At 40.0% G+C, this 22,350-nt stretch overlaps 1 protein-coding gene across 1 annotated transcript in view; it reads right to left on the minus strand.

Annotated features, from left to right (window-relative positions):
- The window catches only part of LOC116040121 (c-Maf inducing protein), a 55,212-nt gene that overhangs the window by 7,260 nt on the left and 25,602 nt on the right, over positions 1-22,350 (minus strand). The window contains exons 3-17 of the mRNA XM_031285346.2: positions 19,688-19,738; positions 18,607-18,768; positions 17,707-17,748; positions 17,222-17,284; positions 17,023-17,103; positions 15,491-15,594; positions 14,444-14,548; positions 13,004-13,459; positions 11,952-12,017; positions 8,042-8,068; positions 7,893-7,941; positions 7,584-7,691; positions 5,987-6,103; positions 5,501-5,641; positions 68-115 (exon numbers count right to left, since the gene is read on the minus strand). Coding sequence (XP_031141206.1) covers positions 68-115; positions 5,501-5,641; positions 5,987-6,103; positions 7,584-7,691; positions 7,893-7,941; positions 8,042-8,068; positions 11,952-12,017; positions 13,004-13,459; positions 14,444-14,548; positions 15,491-15,594; positions 17,023-17,103; positions 17,222-17,284; positions 17,707-17,748; positions 18,607-18,768; positions 19,688-19,738 — 1,620 coding nt within the window. The remainder of the gene's footprint in view (positions 1-67; positions 116-5,500; positions 5,642-5,986; positions 6,104-7,583; positions 7,692-7,892; positions 7,942-8,041; positions 8,069-11,951; positions 12,018-13,003; positions 13,460-14,443; positions 14,549-15,490; positions 15,595-17,022; positions 17,104-17,221; positions 17,285-17,706; positions 17,749-18,606; positions 18,769-19,687; positions 19,739-22,350) is intronic.

Below are 22,350 nucleotides of genomic sequence, written 5' to 3' on the forward strand. Positions count from 1 at the left end.
TTAATGTTGGTCAGGACAGATAAACCTCTTATTGTGTGCAGCAGTGAAGGCATCCCTGTAATCTCACCGTGGACTTTGAAGGCAGAGTCAGCCGGGTGGGGCCTCCTTTCCGTTGCTAAGGAGAAGAAAGACAGAAAAAAAGATGGCGTCTGAGGCTCAATGTCTTGCAGGAAACTTTTCAGACAGTAGATGGTGTGTGTGAGCAGCTGCATGTGTGCTGCATTCATGTCACATTGAGGGAAAAAAAGACATGTGAGGTCTCGCACAAAACACAGCTTCAAACATAATAATACCATTTTTGAAACACGATGTTACAGGAACTCTCTCTCACGTATTAAAGCTCATCAGATAACCGTGGACACATCTAAATGGTTGCAAGTTCTTTCCTTATTTTCTTCCATGTTTTCGGAAAGAGATTTTTGCCAGAGGATATTTCAACTGCACAAACTGAATCCTTAATATAACTCATTACAAACTCGTTAAAAAAAGTAGGCCATAAATTATAATTTGTGAGAGATTTATGACTTTAATTAATGTTATTACTGTAAATGCCAAACGATACATACAAGAATATAATTATGGTGGACACAGAAGCCGGGTTTGTATAGCTATTTCTTTATTTAAAAGGCACATTCCTGATTTTGTTTCAGTGCCTAGTAGTGCCCCTAAAATCCAAAATGTCCTCGCAAATGAATTCGGGGCCACTATTATGTCAGTGTAGAAGAAAATGACTATACTGGACATACTGGTATGATAAATACAATCCATCCTGTACATATTTATGTACACAGCTGCTTAACATTTTGCTCTTGGGGGAATTACTAGAATTGTTGGGTCTTTGTATATTATAGAGTGTGGTCTAGACCTACTCTATCTGTAAAGTGTCTTGAGATAACTCTTATGATTTGATACTATAAATAAAATTGAATTGAATTGAATTAACATTTAACATTTTCCTTACGTGCTATGCAGAAAGTGTATGAGTTGTCGTTTATGCAAAAGTGCACGTTCAGTGGTTGCCTCCTTGGACTACCTCTACATATAAACGAACAGCTCAGTTCTGCAGACAGAGTCAAGTGGCTGTGACTCAGCGTGTGAAGCATGCAGACTTAGCTGAGAGGGCCAGTTACTGTTACTGGTCTGATCTTTACTGTTCCAGCATTTCAGGTCCAGACGAGCCCTGGGAATTTTCACACTCCAGTGTTGGAGTTTACTGGGAAGTGTGCGACAAAGAAGAATTATCCAGTTAGCTGTGGTCCTTCTGGAAGTGACAAGAGTGGAGGGGTGGGAAACACCAGAGGCCCCACGATACGATACTAACACGATACCTATGTCACGATATGATATTATTGCGATTTTAAACATTCTGTGATATTCTGCAATATATTGCAATTACCTTTTTTTCCAACTTTAAATTATATCCCCATAGGAACACTTTGTCAACATCTGTTTTATCTAAAAAAAGATACATTTTTCTGTTTGTTCATCTCATATGATATTATAACAATACTTATGCCACGATATGATATTATTGCGATTTTAAACATCCTGTGATATTCTGCAATATATTGCAATTTATTACCTTTTTTCATCTGTTTTATCTAAAAAGATACATTTCTCTATTTGTTCATCTCACTTTTGAAAACTGACCAACATTGTGATTTTATTATTCTAGTTCCAAAAAGTTAAATTCTTGATCGATACTTGCTGTCTTTGTATCGATACAATATTTCCACAGAAAACATCCTGATTCTATGCTGTATCTATTTTTTCCTCACACCCCTAGATTAGAAGGATCTGGCTACTTCAAGCCAGAGATCAGACCAGAGATGTGAAGAACATTTGTACGGTACGACTACAGATGGAGTTAAGTGGGCACATGGTCATTAAAACCAGGCGATGAGCGGAGGTGGCAAGTGGAGAAACATGACTCTATGTCCAACAAAACCTGATTTTTGCTGTGACATGATGATGGCAGCAAGTGATGATGATATCTGGCTCCTTCTTGTCTGAGCAGTACAGGCTATTTACAATGGAATATCTGTGCGAAGTCACTATTGTCTTTGTCTCTTGGTACCAGGAAATCATCACTGAAATATCACACAGTATCTAACTACAGCTGTAGACTGTGTGCAATTCTTCAAAGTGTTGTCAATAAAATCTGGGTTTCAAGATGGTTTTAGGAACATGATATTCTTCTCTGCTTCTCTTCATAGTCGTTAGATTCATCTACCAACCCTTATAGAGCTGGCTCAGGTTTGCCTTGGAACAGCTCTTAATTATGTTGTTATAGTTTTAGACTGCCGGGGGACTTCCTTTGACACACTGTGCTCCTCTCTCTTTCCATCTGTGTGTATCCATGTCCCAGAAATGCTTGTTACTAACCTAGCTCTGGGGAGCTTATTCCCCGGAGTCCTTATGTTTTCTCGCCTTGCACTTTTCCTTGGATGGTGTGGTACCTAAATCATGGTTGCAGCTGCTGCCGTGGTCCTGCTCAGCGCCCTGCTACTTCCTACTACGCCCTGCTACACCCTGAACTGCATATATATATATATATATATATATATGTATATTATATATATATATATATATATATATATATATATATATATATTTCTAGTCATAGTTCCATTCTTCATTCCATCTTTATTGTTACTATAATTGCCACGGTTCATCATACCAACTGCTGTAATTATTATGAATCATATTCTCTATATCTGTAGATCCGTATCAGTGTCTCTGTGTGCCAACCGGCAGCGACAGATGTCCACCCACCAAGAGCCTGGGTCTGTCCCAGGTTTCTCCCTAAAAGGAAGGTTTTCCTCGCTACTGTCCCACTAAATGCTTGCTCTTGGGGAAATTGTTGGAATTGTTGGGTCTTTGTAAATTATAGATTGTGGTCTAGACCTACTCTATCTGTAAAGTGTCTTGAGGTAACTCTTGTTAATTTTATTTGATACTATAAATAAAATTGAATTGATATTAAAAAAATATAGACCAAATCACTGTGACTTGACTTGACTTCTGGGTAGACTAATGGCTGTTGATTTGAAGCTATGTGAAATCAACAACTCTATTGTTATTTTCAGCCATAACTGTATAGTTTTTATAAAGATATATAATTAAATATGGTGGTCAGACCTATCTGACGTCTCTGCTGTGATTATTATTTCTGTCCTGTGTTGCTTTGCTAGCGTCTTTGATTAACCAGATCTAGTGTTAGGAACAGCAACATCAGACTGACTGCTAGTTTGGGTGGTGTCATTTTCTTTATTCTGTGGCCCAATAGGTAAATTAGGTCTCCAATCTAATGTCAGTAGAAGTGTTGACATATAAAAGCATCAAACATGCATTTTACATGAATGAGATGAGAGTATATCCAGTTGTTCATGGTCCCCGTTTGCTCAACGCCGTTATATTGGGTTATTGTAAACATACATTGTGATTGGGTCTATAAAAGTAGAGTCAATCCAAAACAACAAAACAAGGACAGATACCTATGCTTTTTGGAAATATTTAGGTTTTTACTAGACCTTGACTTTACCTTCAGTTATAATGAGATATATATATATTTCAAAGTAGACAATATACTCATTCCTTGAAAGCTTCTGAGGAACTATAGTTGTTACATTAGTAATGTTAGAACAGTGCCTGTTGCTGCTTGCAGCTTTCTTAAGAACCGCTTATCCAAACAACTTCACACTTGACGATGTGCTTCCTTTGGTCCTGAGCTATACACCTGCCATGACATATTGCATCACACTCCGCTGAACTGGACCTGGGGTGAGTCTGAGTTAGATAACATTATCTTCTGCCTTCTACTTAGAAGTGGTGAATTTACTGCTCACTGCAACCTAATATGATATAGTCTCTGGCTTTTGTTTGATATCTAGTGAAGAGTGAGTTTTTTTTATTGAGTTTAATCAAAATGCTCTGAGGGAATTTGAGTTGGGCTTTTATTGTGAAGGAATAAGCGTTGCACTGCTGTTGTCAATATGGTAGTTAATAAAAGTGTGTGGGCCGTCTTGGTTCACGCTGGTTGATTGCTTAGCCTCCATGTTTTTGTTTTATTACCCTCGGCTGTAGTTAGCACGCATTAGCTCTGGGGGCTAATTTGGCTTGTTTATTTTATTACGTGAACGTCTTTGTCGCCCTGAACGTCCCGCCGAACCGCGTTCAAAGGTGAAAAGTAAAGCACATCGTTCTAAAAACAACTGCAATAGCCGTATTCATGTTGCTTTAACCGAGGCATTAACATTATTAGTGGTAAAAGTTAATATTGCAAACTTAGTTAGTATGGTTCCCGTAGGCTATATGCTTGTTGACTCCAGAGAAGTGAAGAAGAGTTTGGTCGGGATATCCAGCAATCGTGTCGTTGGTTGTAGCAAAGTAGCAGCTAAAGTACCAACCCTAATTCCAAAGTCAATGAGCCGAGGGCTATAAAGACTCACTGCATACGTACATGAAGACATGCGTGATGTTTGCAGAGCAGCAACCCCCACCCCCGCTGCTGCACACAGGTTGTGGCGTGTTTGTCTTTGTTATTGTTCTTTTGCACATGCGTGTCGGACAGCTGGAGCGCCGGAATGCCAGACTCCTGCCTTTTATAGACAGATGTTACCTGTAAGGGTGTTGCTATGCATTTACTGTGTGTTGGATCTTACAAATAGTTCAGGCCTGTGACAGAAATAAATTGCTATTAGCTGTTGTTTGACACCTCTATCTGCTCCTGATGATGGTTTAAAAGTAAAACCAAAAGCTAGAAATTGCAACAAAGCCTCAGTACTTTTTTTTGGAGCAACTAGTATTTAAAGTGCAAACTTGTAGAGAGTGTTCTATCGTACTTTCTCAAAGAGAACATCACATTCATTTCACGCAAGTCAGGATTCTGTGCCATCTTCAAGGGCGCCACGCAACGTGTGGAAGAGCTCCGGTAACGCTGTGATCAATGGTCGACCCGCTCCACTGCCAGAGCTGCGGCTGTCTGAATAAACTTCTCTTTAAGATGAAAATCTTCATTTCATGTTCCTGTACAATAGACGATGAAGCTGTTCATGCATGACGCATCCTTCTTCTAAATCAACCTGGTGCTGCCTTTGTTCTCATTGTATCCAGTGTGTGCTTGGTTCTTAACTCCTCACTTTAACAGTTGCTGTGTTTGGAATTGTGGATTGACACAAGTAGGCCATATGCGTCACTGAGGACACAAGAATTTGTACGTAATGAGGAACTGGTGATTTCCTGTGAGAGAGAGAGAGAGAGAGAGAGAGAGAGAGAGAGAGAGAGATATGTGTGTGTGTGTGTTTGTCTCATCAGTGTTATAGTCAAGACAACCCAAGCCGAGACCAAGTCATCACCAAGATCAGAGTGTATCGAGAGTGTATAGAGTAAAGACTGAGACCAGACCAGGAACCGGAGCTGGTTAGTGTCAGTGTGTGTGTGTGTGTGTGTGTGTGTGTGTGTGTGTGTGTGTGTGGGTGTGTGAGAGAGAGTAACTCACCAGTTCTTTGAGCTCTCTCTGTCGGTCGCAGAGCTGCTCGTACATGCGGAGGCCCACCTGGGTGCTCTCCAGGGTGGAGATGATCTGCAGCTGGGTGTCTTTGTTCTCAATGATGTTGTACTCCAGCATCAGACACAGGATCTGGACACACATGTCAACAATTACACAGGGTAAAGAGTCACTCCACGGATGTAATACGCGACCATCAGTTCACTCGTTATAAGCCTTCATTTTGTACACTTAAAAAGTATAAATAAATAAACACATAGTTTACCAATTGACGTGAAAATATGTTGGCTCTATAAACGCCTTTAATGCACCAAGAGACCATGAGAAATTATTAAGAATGAAAGACAATGTTCATTGATAAAATAACATAAACATGGACTTGCATAGATGAGGGGAAAAATATTAATTTAAACAATTTTAGCATAAGACTGCATCAAAAAAGGTAATGGGTCTGAATCATTTTTGAATGCAGTGTACCTCCACCATGGTCTGGTTTCCACGTAGGGCCAGCAGCATGCAGGGACCCAGCTTGTTTTCAGCCAGAGAGAGCAGGAACTTCTTGGTCTTATAGCAGGAGCCCATCAAGATATGAACCTGGACCAGATGAAGACGAGGGGCAGTTAGCAGCCATGCATTCATTAGCACACATTTATAGTTGAGGCAGAGCTAGGGGATATGGAAAAATGAAATATCATGATATTTTTGACCAAATACCACAATATCGATATTGTAGAGTTGTGGTGCTTTAAAGCAGCCATATTATGCTCATTTTCAGGTTCATAATTGTATTTTAAGGTTGTACCAGAATAGGTTTACATGGTTTAATTTTCAAAAAACACCATATTTGTGTTGTACTGCAGTGCTCTCTCTCACTGCTGCAGATCCTCTTTTCAGCTGGTCTCTGTTTTAGCTACAGAGTGAGACCTCTTTTCTTCTTCTTCTTCTGTACTATCTTTGATTGCACTGCACATGCCCAGTAGCTCAGATGTAGATCATGTCAGCTAGCTAGCTCCATAGACCGTAAAAGAAAGGCTGTTTCTACAACTTTGGTCAGTTACAAGGCAGGATTAGCTGGGAGACTTCAAAATGAGGGTGCACATGTAAGTAGTTCTTTTGTAGATTATGGTGAACTTGTGTGTGTTGTAGCAGTGCTTTGCTATTGAGAACGAGGTAGCATGCTAGCGTTAGCCATAGCGTTAGCATGCTAACGCTACGAGTTAATGGTTGCGGTTAGCCTGCTCGTTTCGGCTTGTGACGTCACAAGCCGTGCCAATTTAGAACAGCTCACCCAGAGACTGAAGACAGGACACATTCAGAAACCGTATCTCACTCTAAACAGCATGGATGGATTTTTTTCAAAGTTTGTATGTGTGTGGAAGCACCAGAGACACAACATAACACCCCAAATCCCAGAAAAAGTGATTTTTTTCATAATATGGGCACTTTAACAAAATATTTACATAATGAGATTTTTGAAAAATAATCAGCAGTAATGTGGATATAATGACTAAGTGGGTAATATTAATAATTTTGATACCAGTACCAATTCCACGACTTTAATACCGGTTCCCAAACAATGCTGTTTTCCATACCAATGTCATAAAATCCATTTTAACAAAAAGAAATTACAACATCACGGCACGAACCCTTTATCTTTCAGCTCCTACTACGTGAGGCCGTCTCTGTGTAACGTAGTTTCTCCTGCGTGTCTCTACGACGTGTAACGTTAGACAGCCAATCACAGACATGATTAGATCTTGGTAGAAACACGCTGCATTCTTATTGGCTCACTGACGCTGATGAGAGGTACTGAAATTGGGTATTGAATGACGAGGCATTTTTCGATACTCAATACTAAGGAGTCAATTCGGTCGGTGCCTAAAAAGTATTGAATTTTATACCCAGCCCTACTGGTAAGTTCTGAAAATCACATCACTTTACTGTAACGTAGCCTTTTAAAACCAGGAAATATCATATCTCCAACATTTAAGATGATATCTAGCCTCATATATTGATAATATAAATATCTTGCTCGGCCCTTGTTGAGGCTGACTTTGTGTGTCCATACACTCACCATACTGGCAAACAGCTCGCCATCGTCATCACAGGCCACGCCTCCTGGACTGTAGAGCTGGAACCAGCCATCTTTACCTGAACGCACACTGAGTAGACAGGAATGGACCTGAAAAACACACACACACACACACACACACACACACACACACACACACACACACACACACACACACACACACACACACACACACACACACACAAAAACTTTGTCCGTTGGTGAATCTCAACAAAAATCTCCACAAAACACTTGACTTTTTTTTAATAAACTCGATGAAACAGTGGTAAACGTGCACAAACACACACTCACCTCCTGCCTCGGATCCTCAGCAAACCTCTGAATAACATATTTCAGTTCCCTATTTAGACAGAAACATTAAGACACACACGTCAGGTTGTTTTCCAACTGGAATTGAACTGAATCTGTGAAGAACAGTTTATGATGTTTGAGTTACGTACTTTGTGAATTTGGCATGTGCAAGGGCCCTGGAGAGAGGGAAGACAAAGAGAGAGATGTGAGATATTACAGCCCCAAACACTTGGGAAATATGATAAAACAAACATTAAACTTAAAAAACTGTGAAACAGTTAAACAAAGCAACAGTGAATACGCCTAATACTTTTCCCGAACACAAGAGAAAATAAGAGGTTACTTGCAAAACGCAATGTGCAGAATAATCTTTTTTTTTTTTTTTTCATCATAAGGAGCCAAAATCGCAACTGCCAATAACATTTTGATTTATTGCACAGCCCTAGAGATTTTCTAGCAGTGAAGATTTCCCATTTACAGTGTATACAAGCATTTTCTGGAGGTCAGTCAGAGTTCCCCTTTGTGTTTCTTCTTACAGTGACGTCAAGCTGACGACACAGTAGCACAATGTTACTTTATATTGGTGGATACAGTCAACATGCTCAGATAAGTTTCCCAGGGAGTGTATACTGTACACAAAAACAGCTTGTGAACTTCTAGGAATTGTTTGTTACTTTTAGATGACATTTTAATGATCCCTGTGGGGAATGATTACAATCATGTTGTAGTAGCAGCTGTAAGAGGTTAGCTGTAGTGATATTAGATAAATATATCAGGTCAGAGTAATGGAATCAGTTTTAATGAATTCCCTAAAATGGCATGTTTTTTATGGTTGGACTAATACCTCAGCAGTGAAGTTGCACGTGTGCAGTTCATCATTTTACACGTTAACCCAGACTCAACCTGCTACTTTTGGTATCTCCAGAAACTTTAGGATCTCTACTAGAACTTCTAAATCAAAAAACTAAAATTTCTAGGAGTTTACACAAAGTTCTTACATATAAAATGTGTCTGTAATGATGAAGCACAGGATGAGGAAGGTTAAAGGAGAAGTGTGATCTGAAGGTTTATGCTGTGTGTAAGCTAATACAGGAGGAAGTAAAATTATGTTTTAAAAATAAATAAATAAACTTAATTCATTAAAAATGTATTAAATAAATTAATAATTTGACATTTTGGAAAATACGCTTATTTTGCTTTCTTGCCTACTTTCCATGCATAGAGTAGTATCAATCTTCTAGCAAAATGTTAGTACTGTAGTAGTCCTTTCACTGTAAGAAGTTAGTAGTAGAAGTACCAATTTGCAAAACGGTCCAAGCTTGAAGACATGAGAAGAAAACTATTTGCCTTCCTGTTGTATTCAGTGCATGTTACAGGTGTTATTTCTGCATGTGTGTGCAGGAAACAGAGCATGTTAGTGTCAGTGTGTGTGTGTGTGTGTGTGTGTGTGTGTGTGTGTGTGTACAGGGTACTGGGGAGTATTGTTGCCTTTCCTAATGACGCCTGAAGCCATCGACTAGGCAACAGTGGCGCAGGTGAGCAGCAGGTGTGTCCCAGTGTTGGAGAAACAACAACGTGTCCGCCAGCCAACGCTAATGAAACTCATGATCAGCCATCCAATTACAAGAAAGACTTGGGGCAGGATATAGCCAATTAAAGTGGGCTCTCTAGGGAGAGAAAAGAAATCCCTTGCAGTTCATGACCCCCAGAGGTGTGTTTAGGTACCTCATCCACGTCAGAAGCCAGGCCCCAGCAGGACCCTCCTGCATGTATCCACCCCCAGAGAGAGGGATTTAAGGGACTGGAAGCATAAAAACTGTTTCTCCGCCTCTGCAGTCAGCCTCACCAACAAGGCTCCTGACCGCCCCCGCCCCCCCATCCCTAGTTACTACACTTGCACTAACCTTCATCCTGGACTTTACATCTGCCCATTGCATATACTATATATTTTATGCAATTTTTGCACTCAACCCATTCAGCCTTTTTTCTTTACTTTATGTGTATATAATGTTTTTTCTGTATTTATTGTTTACTTCATATTAACCCTCTGAAAGCCAGGCCATTTTTGAGCATTTTTTGTTCCTGTCACAGTCTGGCATCTGAGATTAACAAGCACAACCATGGCCAGAAGTAGGAACAGCTAAATGTCTTTTGAGCCGTATAACAAAGTTATCATGGCATAAAACATGAAAAAGGAAAAACGGAAGTTAGATATATTTGATAATGTATTTTAAAAAAAATAAATAGAAAAACAATTGCATCAGATAATAAACCATTTCCCTAAAGGGAACACGTGTATATATAATACAGCTGTACATCATTCACACAAAGAATTAGTTACATTTGTACAAACGTAACACCAGTGGTGGAATGTAACTAAGTACATTTACTGAAGTACTTAAGTCCAAATGTACATTTTCCTGATGATACTTACATACTTTTACTTAAGGAACATTTTCAATGCAGGACTTTTACTGTAACAGAGTATTATTACAGTGTGGTATTAGTACTTTTACTGAAGTAAAGGATCTGTTTACCACTAGGCTGGGCTGTGTTTAGGTGCTTAGGCTTGCAGGCTCAGTCACGGATTGGATGATCACATGACCATGCCTCACAGGAAGCAAAGCTTTGTATCTTTTGCAGGGGATAACACGTAGAATGTTATGCATTTTACAGCTTCTGGATCATGCAAATGGTTGATTTTTTACAATTTTTTGAAGTTGGACAAGCTCCTGTATTGTCCGATTATGATGAGTTAAGAACAGAGTTTACATGAAATGTCTGTCCAAAATCCTGAAATGTTCTGGTGCACGGATGATGACCAATTGGAGTGGTTGTTTAAATTTAACATTTATAAGTTGCCGACTTTTGTTTCTAAAGCTTGGCAAAAAAACTAGAAGGTGTATTTGGTTAGGGTATGTGGTTACTTTGGCATCTGGTCCTTTGTCCTAGGTAATGGTGTCTTGTAAGCCCGTATTGTACTTTGTTAGCTAACTAACGTTAACGTTAGCCAGCGGCTGCAGCGGGGGCTGGTCAGTCCCTCCACCTTTTTGCTGAGACACAGCGTTGACAGCCCCAGAGATGGACAATCTGTGTAGTCATCTCCCGGTGTCTGCTGCTGCCTCCGTGGGGAGTAAAACAGACGGACCACAGACTCTTTACTGCTGATGGCCCGCTGAGTCAGGTAGCGCTGTTTTGTTGTATGGTATCATAGCAACGACTACGACTCACAGCGCTGACGCATCATTTCCGGTTCATAAACCACTCCAGGGGAGTGGGGAGGGGCAGTTGGGGCATGTGCAGACACTTAAACCGATCATACTCCGTTAAAGTGTACACATGGAGTAATCCCCCGGTTACTGAAGGAGTTCTCTACCTCTGTTAACGGGGTATGAGAACTAGGATTTTAACGGGGGTAAGGGGTTTACATGGCGTCTGAGAAATCGAGGTATTACCTTAACCCAAATATAATTGTTTTTTTTAAACTGACTTTAGTCTTTGCATGCTTATTTGTACATCATGAGTGCTTAAACGTATATATTTACAATACACAAGTTGGTTCTGTGCCATGTGAAGTGGCAACACATTACAATGTGGAGGGATCCCAAACCAAATCTTTTTAAGTCTAGGGCCGGCCTTGCTCGCTGCTGCTCCCAAAGCTTAATTACTGCAAGCACACGATAATAACTGCAGATGAGTGAATCAATATTTTCATCAACTCTTCTCTTTGTTCTCTTTTCCCCCCCATCTCCTTCTGTATTGTATGACAAGGTTATTTTTCATGTATGGTATACCTTTGCTACAAAACCAATTGCCCTCCGGGGACAAAATAAAGTTGAAAACTGAAGTTGAAAGTTGTCTCGTGAATTATGACAGCTGGACATTCAGATGACACAGTTTACAGATTTTAAGAGAGTAAATTAAATTGAGCATTTAAAGCTTTTTGTTGGGTCATTTTAAGTTGCATGTACAGTATAATAGATTACTACACAAATGAATAAAATGCAACACACACAATAAAATGTGTGCGTGTGTGCGTGCGCATGTGTGAATACTCACTCTTTAGGGAAGGGGATGGGCTGCAACAGGCTGGCAAGAGCAGGTCTCCAGTCATCGTAGTCCGATCTGACGGAGACAGACCGTTGTAAAAAGAAAGGGAAAGCAAACCGAGATGAAGAGAGTCAGTGTAACAATGTAAAGAGGAGGGTGTAGCCTGGATAAGTGAGACTGGAGAACAAAAAGATGGAGGAGTAGTTGAAACATGAGCAGCTTCCCCTGGTTAGTGTGATATTGTGCCTTGTTTGTTATCTGGTCTGACAGTTGAGCTGAGTGTGTTTATATGCTGGTGTTGAGCTTAATCAACTGTTCTTGTTTTTATGTTGCTGTCTTTTAGCAATAGCATAATCAACTGATATTATATAGGGCCACATCTGTATGTATTATTTATAGCTTAATCCTTTTATCTCTTTTTAGGGTGACCTCTTTAGACCAGTAGGGTTGGGTACCAAGACCGACGCCCCGGTATACGGCCCCGGTGCCTAAACGACCGGTATCTACCGGACCAGATAGCAACATGGATTTCAGTGCCTCATTTCGGTGCCACTTTAATGTCTGCTCAATTATGTGTGTAGCTTCAGGTAAAATCCAGAACATTTTCTGTTTGGCCTATTATATTAAATTCTCTTATAGAAAGATGTTAAGTTAGTAAACTTCTGAAAACATAAACGTCAGAGCAAAAATGTCATAAAAAAGATGCCAAAAAGGTTGAAAAAAGTGACAAAAACATTGGAAAAATGTCAACAAAAATGTCAACAAAAATGTAAAAAACTTCGTAAAAAGAGACAAGGACTTCTTTTATCTCCCAAACCTTCCATTATAAGTTGTCGGAGCACAAATTATACAATTCCAAATGTAAAAAAATAAAATAAAACTGTGAATCATGTTCTATGGACAATTTCTGTTAAAATATACAGACATTCAACTGTTAATACACAGATATTTCTTAGAGTGAGGGACAGCGGATGTAAAATGGCCTTCAGGCTAATTCTAGCACATTTTCATAACGTAACCTGAAATAAATAAAAAGGTCAGAGCTTTAACTGTAAACTCACAGCATCTTGAGGATGAGAGCGAAGCAGCCCAGCACTCGGTCGGCCTGCGCTGGCAGCTGGATGGACAGAGTGTTGACGGCCGGGCTGACCAGCAGGCAGTCGATGAGGTTGGGTTCGCTGTCGCCCCCCGACTGCTCGCCCTTCCGCCTGGTGTTGGCCGAGTTGTTGTTCCGCTCCAGCTCCACCAGGATCTCGCTGGAGTTGACGACGGAGGGAGGAGGGGAGAGGGGCAGGGAGGGCGTCGGGGAGGAGATGGGAATGGACGGGGCGGGGTTTGAAGGGGGGGCGGGCAAAGGTGGCTGAGGAGGACTGGGATTGGTGGAGAGGGGTAGGAGGGTGGCGGGAGGCGGCGTTGGAGGCTCGGGGCGCAGCAGACGGAGCGGCATCGGGGGTTTGCGATCATTCTGCTGCTGGCAGCCATTTCTGATCTCCTTCAGGCTGGGGGAGTTGTCCCGACTGCAGGGGGGGGGAAGGTAATTGGACCACATACAAAACCTATACTCAATGCATGAACATTCAGTGTCAAACTACAGCAGTAACCTAATGGAAGTATACATGTGCTGCCAATTAAGATCTGGATCTGAGAATCAGAAAAGCTTTTATTGCCACAATAAGTATGCTTATGTGGAATTTGCCTTGGTTAAAGGTGTATACATGAACAAACAAACATATTAAACATTAATATGAAGTAAACAATAAATACAGAAAAACAAATACATACAAAATAACTGTTGCATAAGACAACAGAGGTTGAATGGCTTAAGTGCAGAATTTGCAAATGATATATAGTATATGCAATGGGCAAATGTGAAGTCCTGGTTGAAGGTTAGTGCAAAGTGTAGTGACTAGGGATGGGGGGGGGGGGTTGGGGGGTGTCAGTGGGGGTCCGGGGCCTTGTTGGTGAGGCTGACTGCCTAGGATATCATGAAGCATGTTTCTTGCCATGGCTGTTGATATGTCTTCATCTTTGTACTATATGTGTAACTGTTATCTAACTCTATGTGTATTTTTCTTTTTATTTCTCCTTTTTGGGCGGAGCTGCTCTGGTACGCAAAATGAATTTCAGTGTAAACTGACAACAAAGTTGTATTGTACCGTTTACGCAAGAGAAGCGTAATGAGAGAAGGGAAAAAAGAGGTGAGATGTAGTAAGAGTCAGGAGAGATGGGTACCAGAGTGATGGTTCCTTTGTGTGCTGGAGTTTTGGAAAAATTGACTAAGAATGAGTCTCTCTGGGGCGGAGGAAGCTGAGGAGATGACGCTAATGAGTGAAGATAACCTATGCTTGTACATCTGCAGTCAACAAAAAGGCCCTATGGAACACACTGGAAACAAGACCATTTAAATATTAATCACTTGAATGAAGTGTGTGTGTGTGCGTGTGTGTGTGTGTGTGTGTGTGTGTGTGTGTGTGTGTGTGTGTGTGTGTGTACTGACTGACCTGTTGATGAACTCCTCATAACAGGAATAAATCGCGGCGAGACAAACTGCCACAAGGTTTGGCAGGACCCGTGGGTGAGGGCACTGCCCTGTTGGCCCGTGCATGCTGCAACACACATGGCTGCAGGTTAGATACCATGGTCCCATCTACTGAAGGTTCAACATCTGGCACAGCACACCATCAGCTCTGTACACCTAATGCTGCTTTAAGTATTTCTTGCTGTGCATTTTAATGGAGAGTCCACGTGTTTTTAAAGGGTGATTTTGGTATTTTTCAACCTGGACCCCATTTCCCCATGCATTGATGTCTAAGTGACTAATGTGAACAACAATCTTTTGAATTGATCCAATATTGAGCGAGAATGCTATAAATGGCACCCACGAACCGGGCTGCTATGTAATCCTATAGGGCAAATGCGTATCGTCAATTTCTGTCCACTCTAAGTTCTGTTTTTGCTGCTGACAGACTCAGATTATTATTTATAAGTGTCAAGATGAACCAAGACGGCTTTTGATAGTTTGATTTTGTTTCTGTCCACTTTGAATGAAGTGTGTTTTACGCTGATAAAAGTCCTGATTATTTACATGGAGTCTGGTGTAGTTTGGTGATGGTGATTTCGGGGCTGTTTCATGTTAAACTAAAAGGATCTTACTCTTTAACTAAAAGGTCTATCTCTGTAGGGATCCATCCCATAATGTTGTCAGACACTTAGAATAATAATCTGAGTCTGTCAGCAGCAACAACAGAACTTTTGTGGACGTAAATTGAAGATTCACATTACATTGCAGCTTGTTTTACCGCTGCCAACAACAGGGATCTTGCTAAATACTGGACCAGTGTCAAAGATTGCTGTTCCCATCAGTCACTTAGACACAGAAACATAGGAAAATATGGTCCAGGTATGAAATTTATCAAAGGTATATGAATATGTAATATACCAGCATTCATTAACATGATAACACGTTTAAATGTAACCCAGCAGGGCATTATCATGTTTGTAGGACCTGTTGACTTGGACATGTGCTATTGTGCATGACAGTTTCTCACCTGTGGACGAACTTCTTGACAACTTCCATCCCAGCATTCAGCTCGTTGAGAGCCAGGATGTACTCCTGAGTGAAGAGACGCAGTCGAGGGCACTTTCCAAAATCCTGCAGAACAGACACACAAAAGACATTCCCTCCTGAGATATCACGTTACAAAGAAGGAGACGGACAGACAGACAACCCGAAAACACACGCCATCCGTACATAAAAACACAGCATGCATGAAGAAAATAAACACTAATGGTTAAACCTATAAACCAGCACATTACCAACACAACCCCCCATGTTCTGAACAGACACATTATAAACTAGCACTAACTAAAACTAACATCTGTATTAGCATCTAGCAACAAGCCCATCCAGTTGGCACCCATAAACTCAGCTAGTCGGTGCTCGGAGCGTGTCATAGTAGGTCAAATCCTTCCATCCATCCGTTTATTTAGCCTACAGTATATCATCACTACAGCACACTGCTATGTCGATTGCAAAATGTAGATATAAATATTTTTCGTGTCTTTTTATTGAGCATCAACCTCAAGTTTATGCGCGTATTGTCAGAAAACTAGACAATAAACGCTTCAGTTCAGGTGGCGGTTACACCCGTGAGACACAGCTGAGATTGAGAGGTGGGAGTAAAAAAAAGTGGAAAGATAAGATAAGATATTGATTGCCATTTTGGCAGTGTCTGATGAACATCACAACATCCAGTTTTTAATTAGGATTTGTTTTATGTGGAATTTTAAGGTTTTAGATCAGACATCCTGGAGGCATTTCTGCTCTTACTAGATTGAAGGAATGTAGCAACTTGCACATAAATGACCCAGAAACATGAAACTACATGCAATAAACAGGCATCAAAAAGAGGAACCAGGCAGTGTGGAACCAGATACTAAATGGGAACTGATTCCTGTTTCTCATCCCTACTACTGAAGGTTATGTGCAGCTCCTGAACAGAGCACTTCTCACCATGTTACCAGGCCATTCTGCCCACTTCTATTTCTAGTGTCTAATGTTTCAATATGAATTATTAGTGGTGGGAATCACCAGAGGCCTCACGATACGATATCATCACGTAACCTATGTCACAATATGATATTGTTGCGATTTTAAACCTATTGCAATATTCTGTGATATACTGCAATTTAGTACTTTTTTCCAACTTCAAATGTTTCCCAATTTCAAATTATGTCTCCAAAAGTAAACTTTGTTTAATCTAAAAAGATAAATTTCTCTGTTTGTTCATCTCACTTCAATTGTATTGCTGTATCAAGCAGACAAACTGACCAACACATATATAATAATAGATCCATACTCTGCGTCTGTGTATCGATACAGTATTGCCACAGAAAAAATATTCAGATACTCTGCTGTATCGATTTTTTCCTAACACTGACCCCTATGAAATAGCCCTCGAAATAAAGTTTTCACAAGTAGAGTGCCTTGGAATTTTATTTTTTTTGCTTTTGAAGTTTTGTGTTCCCTTTCCAAAGAGTACCTTCATGATTTGTTTTGAACTTTTTTTTGTCTTCTCACCATGTTATGTTTGAGGATTCTCTGGACCACGGGCGTGAACACTTCAATCACGACCATCGACCGCGGGCGCTCCCGACAGTGCTGCAACACACAGGAATGACCATCAACAGGAAGCCCTTTAAACCTTGTATCTTTACTACGGAAACTATACGTTCAGTGTTGTTCTATTTGGAGACACTGCTGCAGCACATGATCTCACCTTACAGAAGAACTCGCACAGGTCAGGTGGAGGGTGGTTGTTTTCCAGAAGAGGAGCAATGGCCTACACACACACACACACACACACACACACACACACACACACACACACACACACACACACACACACACACACACACACACACACACACACACACACACACACACACACACACACACACACACATTTCCATCTCTTATTTATCCTGGCTGAGAACCAACAGTATAGATCTGGGCTGGTCAAACATCAGAAGCTCTTTAAAGCATTAAACTCTTGTGTTCTGCCGTGATACGGCCACCAGGGCATCCAGAGCAACAATGCAAAACACACAAACAGACGAGTGTAACGTGAACAAATGCATGAGGAGAATCTATAATTTCCTTCAGTTTAGAGATCAAACCAACAGGAGGCCGGACTCAAGCAAGTTAATTATTAACTTCAGCCTGACATCAAATATCAATTTATAGTGACAACTTCATACTCACAACGATGATGTTCTCATGATCCTGAGGGCTGAGGTTAGAATTCTGTGGGGAAGACAAAGAGATTTTATGTGTGTGTGTGTGTGTGTGTGTGTGTGTTTTCAAATGGAAATCGCGATTTGAAACAATGTAATTCGCTAACCATGAAGGGAGCGATTAATCCAATGTTTGGTGTTACATTTGGTTTAACCTTTTGTAATGAAATGTCCTATTTTCAGTTTATTTTGTATGACTTTATTTAACATGATGTAGAAGGTGCAATATGTAGATGCTGCTACTGAACTGAGGCATATCAGACATTTCAGTTTACTGACTTTTTTTTTTAATGAAATTGTTTTAACTTTAGCTTTTGTGATACATGTTCTGTGTTTGACTGTTCAATGTCCCATGCTTATTAAAAGAAGAACACTTATATCTGTGTTCTCATCCTTGCATAAGAATATAGAGCAGTTTTGATGGGGTCTCATGCTATAATGCTCCATGACATGTTTGATCTGTTACACCAGGGGGTTCGGGGCCCCTAGTGGGTCCTCAGCGTTACTGCAGGGGGGCCACCAAATTACTAATTACTAAGTCTTTTCAAAAATTTAAATGTCTGATGACATGACTCCTACATATTATTAGCAAATATAAATCAGCCTATTTGTGTAAAAAGACATACATTGATGATAGTCTTACTGGCCTATAGGTAAGGTAGTCACTAAGGTAGCCATCCACAGATACAGTTAACCCTAAGGATTCAATGTGCCACATTAAAACATGATTTATTTAATCATGCCAACAAGTATTTTAATAGCTTAGTATTCTATGCACTAAAAGGTATGTATAAAGGCTTTAGGCCGTCCACACATTAGATACACCTCCCCCCCCCCCCCCCCCCAGCCCTAGTGCGTGTGTTGCTACCTCAGCCAGCAGGGTGGAGATGATGTGCAGAGGAGCCTGGTGGATGGACTCGTCCTGCAGTGGTGAGGTCAGAGCCATGTCCACCAGCGCTCTGATCTCCTTCAGCACCACGTCCCAGCGACTCGGGTTGTTCAGGACCTTGCGGTACTTGTAGATCTTTTTCTGAAGGAAACAGAACGCAGAATACATCTGGTGACGACCAAGAAAAAACATCTGGAATATCGTTATTTTTCTGTCGCTGCTGCCTGCGCTGTTCTGTGAAACCAGCAATTCCACACCTCTCATTTCATTAAAGAAATATGTCTCAAAGGTGTGAAATTTGTTCTTGTTTTGGGCCTCTTTCATGTCACCATTTCTGAAATGCTTGTTGTGTTGGCATTGAACATGAGTGTGTGTGTGTGAGAGCACATACAGGGGCAACTCTAGGATCCGAGCTTTAGGGGTGCCTGGCACACTTTTAAAATATATTAGTTTTTGGGCATTTTGGCCTTTAATTGATAGGACAGTTGTAGACAGGAAAGGGGGGGAGAGAGAGAGGGAAGACATGCAGCAAAGGGCCACAGGTAGGAATTGAACCCAGGGTGCCTTTTAATGTCATTCTTTTAAACGTTATTCCATTGTGCTAACTGTGCATTTTAACATCATTTTGGACCACCATGATAGGGGAAACACTGAATGATGTAACTAGAACGACCAACAATTCTTAGAAAATTTACTTTAATGCTGAGCCACAGGGCCGTTACTACAAAGGTCAGGTGGTATTACACATGAAATTGGATATGGAAAAGCAGACATTTCCAATATGCAGTATCAATAACTTTGAAAATTAGAGATTTATGTGATTTTGTATGGCTGACAAGCAGTATTTTCTGAAAATGACTAAAATTTTTTCTGAATGATCTTATATATAAATATGAATCTGCAATAAACTACAATATGTGTGGTAATCTTCATAAAGTCAAAAAAAGGAACAATAAAGCTGACATACATACACAAACAGTGTGTGTGTGTGAGTATGTATGTGTACGTGTGTGTGTGTGTGTGTGTGGGGAGGGGGGAGAAGAGAGGACAGTAACCTTACCTTCCACTGCAGGGAGTGAAACCACTGGTCCCTTAAGTAGCTGTTTGCAGCCTGTAGCGATATAAAACAGACATAAACGATTGGTTCAATGTGATCTCAGGTAACTGAAAGCAGACCTCCAGACCAGAAGGATTTCATGCGATTTGCTCGTAGCCCCTCAGTCAACTACAGCCTGAAAGAAATCTGTGTGAGAGGTTAAACGTTTCCTTTTTGCAACAACTTTTGTACAAGAACCTGCTGATTTCATGTTGACTTACTTTACTTACAGTTACATTAGTCTTACATCATCAGATTGCTGTACAGTCATTGTCTAACTGTCGTCGGCCTGAATACAATGCATTTATCAAGAACAAATCCATTTTGAAGATAGATTATACTTTTGGAAGTCTTGACATTTATAGTTGCAGACAACTTTCGCAGGGGTTTGACTTGCGAACGCAGCCCTCTCCCTCTAAGGAGGTTTCTTAGTTACGCACTAATTTCACTTTTAAATGGCCCTATGTATCTGCCGTGGATGGTGTAGTCATGAATAATGAAAATATGCAGTGACTGGATGCAAAATGAGTCACTGTTTGCCAAAGAAACAATGAATGTTGGTTGGACTGTTACAGGCGGAATTCTAAACATTAAAGCTTCACTAATCAATATTTTTATATTAACAATGGGTCATATATATTATGTATAATGTGAAAGTGGTTGCTGCTGATTTGGGAAACGCTGTTTTGTTGTATGGTATCATAGCAACGACTTAGACTCACAGTGCTGAAAAAAAAAAAATCACTCCAGGGGAAAATTTATTTCCAAATTGAACATTGAATTGAACATTAAAAGCACCATAAAAAAAAGAATGACAGTTACATTTTTATATCATCTTTTCGTGATATGTCGCAGCCTTTCGAGATGTGTTTATTGTGCAAGTTGATATTGCGATATCGATAAAAAAATGATATTGTGCAGCCCTAGTGTATGCTAAACTTATCATTGTCATTATTTGAACTGAGAAACATGCCTACTGATACCTACCTTAGAGGCAAGATAAATACAATGGTTGAAATAATTGACTGACATCTTTTTAAACTTCTCCGACTCCACAGATTTAGGACATTGTACAACTGCAGAGGGACTTTAAAAATGGCATCAAGACAAAGAACCAGGAAAAGAAATAATGCCGCCATTCTTTCCATCTGCTTCCAGTGTGTTTGCACTTTTTACCACCTGTCCCAATGTTTGTTAACAGTAAAATAATTGACTTTAAGGTCAGACCAGTCTAGGTGAGGTTTGTATTTAGAGAAAGAAATGGTACATGTTACAGATGGATTAGAAGGGACAGTGTGTTCAGTACAGAAGAGGAGTTTAACTGTTTTGAGATAATATTTTTACAAAAGACTAAAATTGTGTATGGATGTAATGAAACTCAGTCCCGCCGTTCTCGTCTGCTTAAAAATGATGAACTCTTGATAAGAAAACTCTATTCCCCCATTTGAGAGAAGGACCTGGACATATGAGCAACTGATTGAAATAACTACGTCACTTTTGTCACAAAATAGTAAAAGTAACTGACGTCAACAGAATAATTAGTAATAATGCTATATATGATTAAAATAGTAAATACCGTAAATGTCCGAAATTAAAAAAATGTTATATCACTTTTTGAGTAGGAATGTTAACAGCTGACTGGATAAAAGAGTAGAGAGGGTTTGTAAGTTCAAAAAAGCTAACTTGTCCAAAATCTTTTGGATATTTCACAATCAAGAAATAAGTGAGACATTGTTTTAGAAATACAGTAAGGTCTTAAGTATAATTTCCAAAAGCTTAATACTTTTTTGTTGTTTAATAAACTGAGGGATCTGAGTAAATAATTTAACTCTAGGGGAAAACAGTAATAAATAAGGTAGTGAATTAGAATTGTTTCGTTTGTGACTATAACATTTGGCATATAAAATAATGAAATTAATCAGATATTCCAGAGCACTGTTATCTGGATACGTGGGCGTCAGTTTGGTTTGAAATGTGCTGGGGACAGAGACGCATTCAGAAGTACATTTCCAGAAGTGCTGGGTACAATGACGCATTCTTTTTTTTTTCTCTTTCGTGCAGGTCATGTTTGAAAGACGCTGTCCTGTAGCTTACTAATGAATAAAAACGTGGTTTCATGTACGTAAACAATGATCAATGATTACCACATTTCTCTCTAATATTGCTCCTCATAACCACTGAAAACTGTCAAAAAATCAAACCCAAAGTCCTATTATTATGGACGTTATCTGACATTAAGCGTTTCTGCTTCACATTTTCAGCAGGGCAGTGGAGCGGCTGTGGGTTGACTCCCCACGGTTCTCATGGGCTTTATAAGTCCTAACGTGAAAAAGCTTAACGTTGTTTAATGTACCTAAACAATGACCAATCATCACCACATTTCTGGTTTGATTTTTTGACAGTTTTCAGTGGTTATAAGGAGCAATATGAGAGACAAATTTGGTAATCATTGATCATTGTTTGATCATTGTTTAGGTACAAGCTTTTTCCTCGCCATAGGCACCAATGAAGAAGACAACGCTAATGTGAGATAACTTATATAATCGTTGGATTTCGGTTTAGCTCTTTTGACAGACTTAAGTGTTCATTATAAGATATGGCCATGAGAAATTTGGTGATCATTGATC

The sequence above is a fragment of the Sander lucioperca genome, chromosome 7, assembly GCF_008315115.2.
Source record: "Sander lucioperca isolate FBNREF2018 chromosome 7, SLUC_FBN_1.2, whole genome shotgun sequence".
Classification (NCBI taxonomy): domain Eukaryota; kingdom Metazoa; phylum Chordata; class Actinopteri; order Perciformes; family Percidae; genus Sander; species Sander lucioperca.